The 14,532-nt window shown below is 41.4% G+C and overlaps 1 protein-coding gene across 7 annotated transcripts in view; it reads left to right on the forward strand.

Annotated features, from left to right (window-relative positions):
- Nucleotides 1-14,532, forward strand: part of LOC115465822 (utrophin-like) — a 1,296,369-nt gene that overhangs the window by 956,263 nt on the left and 325,574 nt on the right. For all 7 annotated transcript variants that reach the window (XM_030196568.1, XM_030196575.1, XM_030196573.1 and 4 more), the window contains 2 exons: nucleotides 810-888; nucleotides 14,174-14,234. In XM_030196568.1, coding sequence (XP_030052428.1) covers nucleotides 810-888; nucleotides 14,174-14,234 — 140 coding nt within the window. The remainder of the gene's footprint in view (nucleotides 1-809; nucleotides 889-14,173; nucleotides 14,235-14,532) is intronic.

The following is a 14,532-nucleotide window of genomic DNA, read 5'->3' on the forward strand; positions in this document are numbered from 1 at the left end:
ATGTGATTGTTTTCCACCAAGTCCAAAACAGCATGACTTCCCTAGACTTGAAAAACTGGGGCTTACACAGTGCCTGAATAAGAAATGAGTGCATTGTGATGCTGGAAACCTGCAGTGGTTGTCTGCAAATTACTGAACTTGTATAGATGTGTCTTGAGTGTAGCTGTAATACATAAGTACATAAGTGTTGCCCTATTGGGACAGACTGAAGGTCCATAAAGCCTAGCATCCTGTTTCCAACAGTGACCAATCCAGGTCACAAGTACCTGAGGGCATGTGTCAGAATGTAAATATTTTTGTACCCTAAAAGAAACAAAATCAAGCAATGTAGTCCCTGCTGTTTGTGAATGTGCTGTTCAATTAGTACACCAGGAGGCGGCCTAACTCTACTGTCAACCAGCAAACAGCAGGTTCCAAAGTGGTTTCACCTTGTAGGGACATTTGTAAGATCAATGTGGCCAAAGTAAAGCCTGCTGGCATTTAAGGAAAAACTTAAAAACAAAATAAGCCTGAAAATTACAGTGTGCAGTCTTTTTATCACCATGTAACTCTGTAATTCCTCACTGATTGTGTTCTGTTGATTTTAATTTGTATGTAATATTACTTTCCCTGGAAAAAGAAAAATGAGTGCATTTGAACTCCAGAGAAATGAAAATGCTTATTGATTTTCTGTTTAGCATTTTTGTGATATTCCCCCCCCCCCCCCCAATCCTGAGAATTGACTGGGGGGACACATGATTCCTTGGTTTTCTTATATTGTGTTTATATAACATATTGCTATTCTGTGTGTGTGTGTGTGTGTATTTTAGGTAGCTGTGGAGGATCGCCTTAAGCTGCTGCAGGAAGCACTGCGGGATTTTGGACCAGCCTCTCAGCATTTCCTCTCCAGTACGTACCCATACTTATAAACAAAAGAAAACTAAAAAAAAACCTGCAACTAAAACAATGTGTATATATGTGAGAAGTAAGAAAAAAATGTAATATCTTTCTATTTTCTTCAAGTTAGGAATTAGAAATCAGCATTTTTTTTGATCCAACAAAATGTAAACTTCTCATCAGTTTAAAAATAATCACCTCCTGAGTCCCAGCCTCTAGTACAACAACATTTCTGCCAAAATGCCTGAAAACTGGAGGGTGACCAACATAACTCCAGTTTTTAAAAAGGATCCAGAGTGATCCAGGGAACTACAGACCAGTGAGCCTGACATTAGTGTGAGGCAAAATCATAGAAACAAAATTACTGAACATATGGACAAACAGAGTGTAATAGGATAGGGTAAATGGGGGGTTTGCCAAGGAAAGGTATAAATAAAGGGAAGTCAGTGATATATAATATATATGAATGTTCAGAAAGCGTTAATAAAGTCCCTCATGAGAGATACCGAGGAAGTTAAAAAATAATGGCATAGGAAGTATTGGGGTCTTTTACTAAGGTGCACCAAAAAGTGGCCTGCGCTGGTGTAGACATGTCTATTGGACGCATGCAGGTCCATTTTTCAGTGCACCTGCAATAAAGACCTTTTTTATTTGCCGAAAATGGATGTGCGGCAAAATAAAAATTGGTACGCGTCCATTTTGGGCCTGAGACCTTACCGCCACCCATTGACCTAGCGGTAAAGTCTCATGCATTAACCGGGCGGTAATAGTCTACACATGTACAATGGTGATTGCCGCCCGCTTAGTGCCATACACCGGAAAATTTCCGGTGCACTTCGTGGATGCGTGTAAAAAATGAAATTACCACCTGGGCCACACTGTAGCCAGACAGTAGTTCAAAATTGACGCGCTTACGCGGCTTAGTAAAAGGGTCCCATTGTCCTCTTGTGGATTGTGAACTGGTTAAAAGTCAGAAAACAGAAGGTAGAGTTAAATGTTATCTTTTCTCAATGGAGAAAGTTGAGTAGTGGAGTAGCCCAGAGATCTCTGCTAAGACCAGTGCTATGTAATGTATTTATAAATGACCTAGAAATCAGAACAAGTGAGGTGATTAAATTTGCAGATAACACAAAATTATTCAAACTTACTAAACTGAGTATGAATTGTGAGAAATTGCAGGAAGACCTTGGAAGACTGGGACTCCAAATGGCACATACTCACGTTGAATTTCATCTGTAAATTGATGTCCATTGGGAAGAATAGCTATGGGGTGTTAATTCCACATTAGGAGTCACCACCCAGGAAAAGGATGTAGGTATCACCATGCAGAACACACTGAAATCCTCTGCTCAGTGTGCAGTGGTGACCAAAAAAGCAAACAAAGGGGCCATTTTTATTAAGCTGCAGCAAAAAGTGGCCTTAGCGTTTTCTTGCATGGGTTTTTCCCACGCACTAAGGCCATTTTTGTTGCAGTTGTACATTTTTTTCTATTAATGCCATGCAATAGTGTTAGAAAAATGGTATGAAGTGGGTCTTGATGGGAACAAATGAAAAAGCGGAGCCCCTCAAAACCGGAGGAAGCAAAGTTTATTGGTGGTGATAAAGGAGCATAAGAATAGCCATACTGGGTCAGACCAATAGTCTGTGTAGCCCAGTATCCTTTTCCATCAGTGGCCAATCCAGGTCACAAGTACCTGACAGAAGCCCAATTAATGGCAACATTCCGTGCTACCAATCCCAGTGGTTTCCCCCATATCTATCTCAATAACAAACTATGGACTTTTCCTCCAGGAACTTGTCCAAACCTTTTTTTTAAACCCAGATATTAACTGCTGTTACCACATCCTTCAGCATCGAATTCCAGAGCTTAGCTATTTTTTGAGTGAAAAAATATTTCCTCTTATTTGTTTCTAAAAGTGTTTCTATGTAATTTCATTGATTGTCTCCTGGTCTTTGTACTTTTTGAAAGAGTGAAAAATCAATTCACTTTTACCCATTCTACTTCACTCAGGATTTTGTAGGCCTCAGTCATATTCTCTTTCAGCCATATCTTTTCCAAGCTAAAGAACCTTAACCTCTTTAGTCTTTCCTCATATGGGAGGAGTTCCATCCCCTTCATCATGTTGGTCGCTCTTCTTTTAACCTTTTCTAATTCTGCTATATCTTTTTTGAGATATGGTGACCGGAATTCAACACAGTACTCAAGCTAAGGTTGCACCATGAAGTGATACAGAGCCATTATAATATTCTTGGTCTTATTTATCATTCCTTTCCTAGCATCCTGACAAAGGCAAAATAAATCATGCTTGTAGTTTCATATTTAGATGTCTTCTGACCGAGTTACTTAAGGAAGCCTTTACTATACAACCCCTGATGCAGGCAATTAGCCGAAACAGAGGCCATGTTGGGTCCACCAATATACTTTACTTCCTATGGTTTTGAGGCCCGCCTTTTCCTCATGTGATAATGTTGCGATTAGTTTGCACCCATTAACAAAAATTACCATGTTAGTACTTGTCACCGATTTTATAGGTGGTAAGGGCTCATGCGATAATCCACCACTAACTAGTTATCATACAATAATGTAACTGTGCTAACTGTTTAGTACAGGAACCGCCCCCCTGACTCACATCTATCAAAAACAGTAGAAAACATTTTTAGCGCGTGGATTAGTGTATGCAAAAATGGCACTGACTGCAGGATGCCTGAGCCCATCCCTTGGTATGTTCTTGTAAGCTACATTAGGCATATGTCAATATCTAATGCAGCATAGTAAAAGGCCCTAAAGTTAAGAATTATTAGGGGAGGAATAGAGAATAAAACAAAGAATACTATTCTTTATATCACTCCATTGTTCAACCTCACTTTAAGTATTGTGTTAATTTACATAGTACATAAGAAGATAAGAATAGTCATACTGGGTCATACCAGTGCTCCATGTAGACCAGTATCCTGCTTCCAGCAGCCAATCCAGGTCACAAGTACCTGGCAGAAACCCCGTTAGTAGCAGGATTCTTACTACAGATCCCAGGAACAGCAGTGACTTCCCCATTTCTGTCTCAATAGCAGACTATGGACTTTTCCTCCAGAAATTTGTTGAAAACATTTTTAAACCCAGATACTCTAACCACTGTTACCACGTCCTCTGGCAACGAGTTCCAGAGCTTAACCATTCATTGAGTGAAAAAATATTTCCTCCTGTTCATTTTAAAAGTAGTACTATGTAACTTCCATGATTGTCCCCTAGTTGGTAAATAGGCCTCACTAATGTACATGTTTGTAACCTGCTCTGAGCTGGATTTGGAAAGGTGAGTGAACAAATCTCAAATCCTATCTCAACTAGCCGTTGAGCCCGTGAAAACGGGCTACTTTTGGAATGGGGGGGGGGATTCCGAGCCCCCCACCCCCGAGGTCGGCCCCGCCCCGCCTCCCCCCGGAGTCGCCACCGCCGCCGCCCCTCCACCCGGCCCGAGCAGCACTGTAAACTTACATCAGCACGCAGCAGCAGGCACATTAGCAAAGCTGCCGTCAGGGTGGGCTTCCTTCTCTGCCTGTGTCCCGCCCTCGTGTGACGTAACGTCGGCGAGGGCGGGGCAAAGGCAGAGAAGGAAACCCGACGGCAGCTTTGCTGATGTGCCTGCTGCTGCGTGGTGATGTAAGTTCACAGTGCTCGGGCCAGATGGAGGGGCGGCAGCGACTCCGGGGGAGGGGGAGCGGTTCCGACGTCTGCAGCATGCCAGTAGAGACTTCCCTCTCTGTCCCACCCCCGTCATCACGTATTGACGCGGGGGCGGGGCAGAGAGGGAAGTCTCTACTGCGCATTTGTGAGTGAGTACGGTCACTCGCCGTTTATATGTTTGATTCTTACTTAGTAGCATAGTAGATGACGGCAAATAACGACCTGCATGGTCCATTTAATCTGCCCAAGAAGATAATATATGGTATGATGTGATATAACATATGCCTACTAGATCTTGATCTGCCCTTGCTATTTTTGGGGCACAGATCATAATGTCTACCTGGCACTGGTCTTAATCCTCAGCTACTTGAGTTGCTGTTGAAGTCTCCTCCAGCCCATCCAGATCTATGTAGCCATAATCGTGGCATGGACCGAAGAAGTCTACCTGGCACTGGCCTTATTCCCCAACTACTAGAGTTGCCCTTGAAGACTCACTCCAGCCCATCCAAATCTGCCTAGCTGTAATCAGGGCACAGACTATAGAAATCTGCTGGCAGTAGCGTATTTCCCAATAACTGAAATTGCCATCTAAGCACCAATAACTTTTGGTTTATTTTTTTTAATTCCATTCTCTTTCCATACTAGAATCTTTTGTGTTTATCCCACACATTTTTGAATTCTGTTACCTTTTTCTTCTTCATCACCTCCCAAGAGAGGGCATTCCAGATATCTACCACCCTCTCCTTGAAAAATGACTTCCTGACATTACCCCTGCAACCTCAATTCATGTCCTCTAGTTCTTCTGCTTCCCTGTCTCTAGAAAAGGTTTGTTTGTATATTAGTACCTTTCAAATATATAAATTTCTACATCATATCACCCCATCTCTCCTTTCGTGTAGGGTATAAATGTTCAGGTCATTAATCCTTGAATTCTATATATAGCGCTAAGAATTGCGTGTGCAAATTTGGGGGGATTGGTGCCCAATTTGTGCATGCAATTTAATTGAGCTAGTTAGCACTAATATTTGGTGCTTATTAGAATTAAATTGGATTTATGTGTGCAAAGTTAGGTGCCTGAATATACGCAGGTCCAAAAGGGGGCACGGTCATAGGTAGGTCTGGGGTGTCTCTTCAATTTATGTGTGTTTTTATAGAATAAGAGGGATCCATGCCTAATTTAGGCACAAAGATTTACACCAGGGTTCAGTTTGGTATATATCCTCGTGACTAAAGATAGTCACGGATCCCGGCGTAAGTGCTGTTCCGGCGCCTAACTTTGAACGCCGTTTATAGACTGTCACTTAGTGCTTTTTTGGGGCACCAATTTTTCATTACTAGTTACAGAATTTAGTCCTAAATCTCTTCTTATACGTCTTTTAGTGCAAACCGCTACTGTTTTGTCACTTTTCTCTGAACCACTTCAATTCTTTTTATGTCCATAGCAAGATACGGCCTCCAAAACTAAACACAGTATTTCAAGTGGGGCATCACCAATGACTTGTACAGGGGCATCAACACCACCTTTCATCTGCTAGTTATACCTCTTTCTATGCAGCCTAGTATCCTTCTGGCTGTGGTCACCACCTTATCACATTTATTATACCACCTTGAGGTCTTCAGACACTATCACCTCAGGGGTCCCTCTCCTGAAATGTGCTTATCAATCTCTCAAATACAGTGAAACTTCAATGTAAAACAGAGGAATACTTTGCTAATTATTGTACACACACAACCAACCGAATAGCAAAGTATAAAGTAAACCTATCGCCAATCTTTTAAATTTGAATCTTTTAGTTTTCTAGTTTTTTACTTTTTGAGTTCTAAATTTTTTAAACTTTCTGAACTTTTATCAACCCTGTTACTAAACAGGAAGAAAAGAACTCAGAGATTCAGAGCTAAATCTGAAACAGACTGCTCACAGTGGACCAAATTATCTTTCAAAAGTCAAAAACCTAAATCCTTCAAGGCAATTTTTTTCCAGCAATTTTTTTTAATTAAAGTATTAAGCACATAATATATGAAGCATAACACTATCTGAAGCACAACACTAACAACATCCCAGCAAGAGCCCTATCCACCCCTTCCTCCCTGAAGAAAACCAGTGCTTTGCCCCAACCCCTGGTACTTTAGTTGGCTATCTGCCATGTCTCATAGCTACACCACATTTTGGAAAACATAGCTATGCATCCCCTTATCAAGGCAGTCAGTTTGGACATTTGGAAGAGAAAGTCCAAATTTGAAAGAATTTGAGGTATGGGTGGTACTGACTGTTGTCGCCAAGCCTGAGCAAAAGCCAATTTTGCTGCACCAAAGAAATGAATTGCCAACTTATGCTGTCCCACAATGGTCTCTGATGGCTTAAAGTGGAGTAAGCAATGCTCGGCCCTGCAAGGGATAGAGCTTGTCCAGCAACTGTTGGAGCAGATTGAGGATTGCAGTCCAATAAGGGCGGACCTTAGGGCAGGTCCACCATACATGATAAAATGTACCTCTGCCCCCACAAGCCTTCCAGCGAGCTGAGGATAGATCCTAAAGAGCTGCTCAGGGGTATAATACCAGCAATAATTTTTTTTTTAAAACCATTCTCAATAATATTACTTGCTACAGGACCCTTAAACAAATACGGAAAACCTTTCTCCCAGCAATATAAGATCCAGTTCCCATCAAATAGTATACTTCAGGAGTGAGGTAGTGAATATCAAAAGAGCCATACCCTTCGATATATAAAGTCCCTAACCTGCCTATATTGGAAAATATCCCTCGACTCCAGGCCAAATTCGACCTGGAGGTCTGAGAGCGATTGAAAATCCCCCTCATCCCCAAATTATCAATGGACCTTGGGACAAGTCAAATTCCCCAGCCCCTGGCTTAAGTTGAGGAATATATTGAAGTGTGATCTGAAGATGATGGTATATCCAGAAAGAAATTTGTGTGAATAGTGTACCAGGTGGTTAAAGGGTGGCCAATCCCCTGTGGTGCCCACTTTATTAAGGAGAGAAGATCTTTCTGTGGCAGCCATAGGACCGCCCACAACAGGATAGCACCCACCCAAGTCTGCTCCTACCAACTCTCAGTGGCCTTTTACGCCAAATGTAAACAAAAACTTTCCTACGAAGTTGTGGGAAAAAGCGCTTTGGAATTTGCTCAGGGCCCAAAACAAAGGAATTTTGGTAGCAACATCAATTTGATCGCCTAGATACAACTTCAAGGCAATTTTAATCTGAATTTCAATTTTCGATTTATTTTTAATCCATACTTTATCATAAAATTATATATTAAGAATTTCTTCTGCAGAAATAATGAAAGTCAGCTTTACAGCCAGTGATACACATTGAGCTAAGAAGGAACAATAATATTTAGCTTTGTGGCTCATGAAAAGTGTTGGGCTTAATAGCTCACTAATGACTTAACAGCCCTCATAAATAGCAATGAACTTGGTAACTCAGTTTTAACTTGTATGACAGACACTATTTGTTCTTCACTTTAAAACTTCTTGTTCTCCAAGGGCAAGCAGGCATAATATTTTCACATGTGGGTGACGTCAAACACAGAGCACGGTGAGGAAACTGCCATAGTGCACTATCACTAGAAAACTTTGAGGCAGTGCCCCCACCGTGCATGCGGGGCTTTCTTCCTGCCCAATGCTCAAGTGCGGGACCAGCAGTCTCTCGTTTTCTGTGAAGCAGAGAGATTGGTTTTCTAATCTCTCCTCATCGTGTCAAACTTTTGCATTTTGGTGCCTTCCCTTTTTTAGGATATTTTTTCTTCACATTTTTCTTTTTATTAACTTTGTTCAATTTATTGATTTTTCAAATTATGTTTCTTTTTTTATGTTTCAGCCTCTGAGGCCTCTGGGCCCTTCTTTTGTCCAGGAAGCATAGACCACTTTAAGGTACTCAACTACTCAAGCTCCCAGGTCCATAGAGCCTTTTGACCTTGTGTTGTCCATTTTTCCTTACTGTCATCAAGGGTCACGAGTGGCTTTAAGAAGTGTACCCGAAGTAATAGGACAATTTCAGTCTCAGACCCTCGTAACTGATGTGTTTAGTGCCTGGGTCTGGAGCACCGGGGCGTACATTGTAGCCTCCATGCATGTAAGCGAAGACCCTTAAAGCCTCCAGAATCCAGTGTTAATTTTTTTTTGCTTCTGCATTGATATTGGCATCCAAATTGAGCATGGCAAGGGATTCTGCACTCGACAGGGAACTGGGGTCGGCATCAACATCAGGTGCACCGATGCAACTCTATATGCTCTTTATTGGTGGCATGTGCATCGAGAGACTGCAGTGTAAAAAAACTAAGAAGCATCACCATCGTTTTTCCTCCAGGCACTCTGCCAACACCTCTCCCTGCATCAACATTTTCAATGCACGGGACGTGTCCATGCCTCAGTGACTGCTCTCCTTCTCTCCAACTTATTTGTCATTGAGAACCTTTGAGGTCTTTGAGATCTCTTATGCCTGCACAGGCTATAACTCAGGCTGCGTCCCTACCGTTTTCTCAGCCGGTACCAAGACCTACTCTACAGGAAGAAATCCTTGCTTTGCTCCAAGAGGAGCTCACAGGACTACTGCATTGACAGTCTATACAGGCTTTACAAGGTGGTTGCACAGGCTCAGCCCAGCCCATTGATACATTGGAGAGACAGGTCCAGCACATCGGTTCATCGTCAGTCATCAGGAGCAGCACGAACCCGACCAACGCATCTGTCGACATCAGCAGAAGAGCTTTCTCCAACCTCGAAACTTATCTGCCTCAACGCACCTCATCGCAGACCTGATGCTCTAGTTGAAACTCTTTTTCACGTACTTCCCAAGAACAGTACTTTGAAGAGTCAGACTCAGTCATCTCGTGGAAGACAGATTAGGACTCACAGTACCTCTCAGTTGAGGAGTCCTGTGGTATTCCATCTGATCCTTCTACACCACCTGAGAGATGTAGGTCTCCTCCAGAAGGTCTGTTCTTTCCTGACTTGGTCTGTGAGACGGTCCAAGCCATACCTTTCAAATTGGAGAGAGAGGAAGAACCTTGTTCGGAACTCTTTGAGGTTCTACATTATGAGTCTCCTCCTAGAGAAGCAATCACTGTTCCACTTCATGCAATTATGACAGTACTCATCAAAAACTGAGAGACTCCACTGACATTTCAAGTTACTTCAAAGAAAATTGATACAGTGTTTAGTATACAGAAATGCACTGGGTTTGAGAAAACTCAGTTACCTCATCATTCCTTAATTGTAGAATCTGCTTTAAAACATACTTGCAATGTGAGATCTCATGCTTCTGCTACTCCAGGCAGAGAAGCTGGAACATTAGGCTCTTTTGGCTGAAAAACATCTCAGGCCTCAGTGCTTACCAATCTTATATTGGATTATCAACTTTATTTCAGTTTATTTAATGTTTCTAATACAGAGAGCGCTGTCCTTTGCAGACTTCTTTCCTCCTGAAAAGGCTGATGTTATGGAAATGGATCATGCACACAGATCTTCATCGGCTCACTGTATTACTGAATTATTTTTATAATTTTGAAATTTTAACTTTGCGGGGGAATAACCCTTTAACTATAAAGCAAAGCTGACGCTAAGACGGCAAAGGGGGTCAGTCCTTGAGACAGCCCTAGGGAAGGGCAAAACATGCATGTCGGACACTAACAACAACCCCTGGGTCCGATACATCTAAATAAGATGAGTATTTGATGAAAGAACTAATGCAAAGTTAAAATTTCAAAATTATAAAAATAATTCAGTAATACAGTGAGCCGATGAAGATCTGTGTGCATGATCCATTGCCATAACAAGTAATTGGCAATGTGCACAACTGAGGTCACTAAGTTAAACTCAATATTGTAATGAGTGGTTGAATGAACTTTGTTGTTACAAGAACTAGCTATTGGGAACCAGTTACGATATACCGAGCTACAATTTTTGAGGTTCCACAAGCATATATATTAATAATTAGCCAGTGTGATTGGTATTTACGTTCGACCTAATTAAAAAGCATACAAATACTATTAAAACTCTCCAGACCACAGATTTCTGCCGCCTTTTCTTCATTTAGAAGATTTGCAGGAGTTTTTTGATGCTCAAATTACTATACATCTAAGCATTGTTACACTTCCACTCCTCCTCCACCTCAAAGGACTACGCCCCAATATTCACATCCACGGCAGCAGTGGGTACAGAAATCACAGTCTCATTCTCAGTCTAAACAACAACCTAGTTTTTGACTTCTTCCTAGAGAGCATTGCCTCCATCCAGTTGTCCGTATCAAGCGACCTACCGGTAGGAAATAGACTTATCCTCTTTCAACAGAGGTGGCCACTCATGACCTCCAACTGATGGGTGCTACATATCATACAGCATGGTTATGCTGTCCACTGGGGAAAAAACACCCCCCGACCATCCACCAAGAGAATCTCGTTTCAACTCTGCCCAAATGACAGTCCAATTCGTGAGTCAAATCAATTTGCCGATTTGTTTTTGGCAAATCGATTTGAATTGATTCTTTTTGGTAAAAATTGAGGCTCCTTCTGTTCTTCACCAGCAGCAAGCAGCAACTCCCACTTTCGCCAGCCCTGAGCCTTCCCTCTGAAGTAACTTCCAGGTCCTGTGAACAGGAAGTTGCTTCAGAGGGAAGGCTCAGAGCCTACGCGAGCAGTGGGCAGAGCTAAGCTTAAAGCAAATATTGTTGCTTTTCCTCTGTTTTAGTACTTTCTGCCCTATTAGCAATTTAGAATGGTGATACTATGGTTAGACTTACCAGTAGATACTACATCAAATATGAGGGAAGGTGTGAAAAATGTTAATATCAATGATGGGTAATTATTAGTTAGACAGAGGGAAAAGCTAAACAGTCCATTCTAATGGCTTGGGGCTAACTTGAAAGGAAACACTGCCAAATTAGCATAACTGTGTATGCAGACTATATGATGGTGCCTAGCAAGCATCTGTTATTTTAGTAATTGAAATGAAATTTCTGCTTTGGGAGTGACATTTGTGTAATCAGCAATTCTTCTTGGTCATTTCAAGGCACTAACAATTCCCTTTTGACTGGTACCCCTTCCCTGAAAATAGGCATCAGAGCAAGTGAAGAGTTAAACATCAAGTTTTAATTTAGATTCTGTCTTAAGGTGCTTAAGCTACAGACTTCCAAATTCATTGAAATCAATGTTCAGATTTACCAGAATGTCATTTTATAATTAAAGTAACTGAGAAAATAATACTTGGGATTAGGCATGTTAATACATATTTCTTCAGCTTTGTATTCTTCACAACAAAAACAAGTAGTTTGGTATGGAAGAGGAGACCCCCCCCCCCCCCCCCCCCCCCCCGAAAAAAAATCGCACACAGTACATGTGCATAAATGCTCTCATACATAGTTACTTGTGTACATGCACATTTCTACATTCCCTTGCTTTATTTAAGGATCAAGATCATTGGCTATCCTGGTTCTACCAAATATTTTTTTTTAAATGCCTAATGAAATGAGAAAACCCTTAAGCTTTGTAGCCTAGTGGTTAGTGCAGTGGACTTTGATCCTGGGGAACTGGGTTCGATTCCCACTGCAGCTCCTTGTGACTGTGGGCAAGTCACTTAACCCTCCATTGCCACTGGTACAAAATAAGTACCTGTATATATGTAAACCGCTTTGGATGTAGTTGCAAAATACCACAGAAAGGCGGTATATCAAGTCCCATTTCCCTTTCTAATATACATCACATCAGTCAGGATGGGTAATTCAGCAGGTAGTGTGATTCAGCCTGGTTGAGAGCAGGGAGAAGAGATGAATGAGAGGGAAAGGCTGTCTCTCTCTCTCTCTCTCTCTCTCTCCCTCTCTCCCCCCTGCCCCCCCCCCCCTCAGACTGATGAGGCCTGGGCCACAGGTCATAGCTGTGCTTGAGATATTTGCCTGTTGGCTAGTTGGTTTCACCTATCAGGGGGAAGATGTGTACTTGGGGGAGAAGGGGGAAGCCTCTTAGTTTGTACCAATGCTGTGCAGTGGCTTATTAAGAACTTGATTTACTCTTTCATGTAGACAGAGCATGGGAAAACAGTTCTAGTTTATCAGGCCCTATTGAGCTGCAAAACATTTTAGAGGCGATGCTCCTTCACCCAACCCCCAGACTTCACATCTAATCTACTCAGTTCCACAGTAGCCTTAAAGAACTGAATCAAATCAAATCAAATTGAAAATCTATTCATATGAGTGAATTGAACCGAAAACGTTTTGGCTGAATTGGACAGCACTAATTGAGCACAAGTGCTAACAGGGCTTAGCATTCATGTTCATTTTACTGTTCTTTTAGTGCCTAGGCTCCCACAGAGGATATTAAAACAGCATAATTCTGGTAACATTTCTAAATTCATTTAACAATCAGTGCCAGTATTTCACATTTGGGAAACAGTTTGGGCATGCTTTTCATCACTGACCCAAGTGCCCTGATCACTGCTACTGGTTATGGACAGTTTGTATGTGTGCAGCAGAACTTTTTGTCAGTGTCTTGTCATATTTTAATAATTATATACCGTCAATAACACACTGTTCAGCTGATGTAGGCTTTTCCTGTATATTGAGCACCTTGGTGGTAAGCAAAATGTATTTGTTTTCACAGTACCAAACAATAAATCACAAAGGAAGGGGAAGATTTCTTCGTTCTGTACCTCAGAATGTGTGCATCATCTCTGGGGGGAGGGTCAAATTATTCAAATGCTCTTCTGCGTTTCCAGCTGAGGAAAAAAGAAAGCAAAATGCATAACATACACTGTATTTTTAAAACAGCATTAGATTTATGAAACCACCTATCTAATCAGAAGCTCCAGGCAGGTGCAGTAATTAGTATAATCATCAATTGACAAACCACTAGTAAACATCAATCATTGAGAAAAAAAATACTAACTGCTGAGTTGTATGAATGCATAACAATAAATAACAATTAAATTAATCAGGAACAAGTAATGTATAAAATTCAACTGAAAGACTGTTGAAGATAAATCAGCTAGAGCTGCATCAGCAAACCCAAAAATCTTCATATATTTAAGAAGCAATGCTGGCTAGGATCTATTAATTATCAACTTACCAGTATCTTCTTTCTAGATCTCATTTTTCATCTTAGGTTTTGTCAGGTGGTGTTTTATGATTGTGGGTCTGATCTCCTTGAGTTTTGACCGCCTTTATTTGAATTCATGTCATCTGTATGGTGGAAGGCTTTAGCTTGTACTGGTGTAACAGGGAAGATTTTGATAGTAAAGTGAACTTCTGTTTTAAAATTCTTAGTATGTGTGAGGGTGACTTTACATCAAGTTTTAAAGGGAAAGATTTGACAGTTGACTTGGGGAAAGTACGCGCACAAATCTACAGCTACTATTTGTGGTGGAGGTACTTTTTCCATAAAAGCTGATCCATTTGTTTTTAGAAACTGCCGTCTTGTATAATAAGTGTGTTACAGTGTTGCAACTTATCCATGATTTTTTTCAAAAGGAATCCCAACAATGTATTTGATTTCCTGTTCTGCGTCAAAACCCTTGTTAGAAAATTACAACAATCCCTGTTCAATATACTGTATCGAGAAATGCAACCACTTGCCAGTCATGTTGACCAACTTTCCTGTATTTTATTTTAGCCTCTGTCCAGCTTCCATGGCAGAGATCGGTCTCCTCGAACAAAGTGCCCTATTACATCAAGTAAGTTGACCTCTAGTTTCTTGCAGAAAATGAGTTCTGTGCAGTTCTGTTGAGCACTTTGGGGGGAATTCTATAAATGACGCTCAAAAATGAGTGGCGGAAGAGATCGGCACTATGCACCATTTATGGAATAGCCCTTAGCGCTGCTTTTCATGCCCAAATCTGGGCAGCAAACATATGCCTGCTGAAACCTGGTAACACCGTGTGCAACGTTTTAGAATGCTCATGACCCGCCCATGGCTTGCTCCCTTTTGGGTTGCCAGCGTTATACAATAGTACAAACCCAAATGCTTAGTCA

This window comes from Microcaecilia unicolor, chromosome 3, assembly GCF_901765095.1.
Source record: "Microcaecilia unicolor chromosome 3, aMicUni1.1, whole genome shotgun sequence".
Taxonomy (NCBI): domain Eukaryota; kingdom Metazoa; phylum Chordata; class Amphibia; order Gymnophiona; family Siphonopidae; genus Microcaecilia; species Microcaecilia unicolor.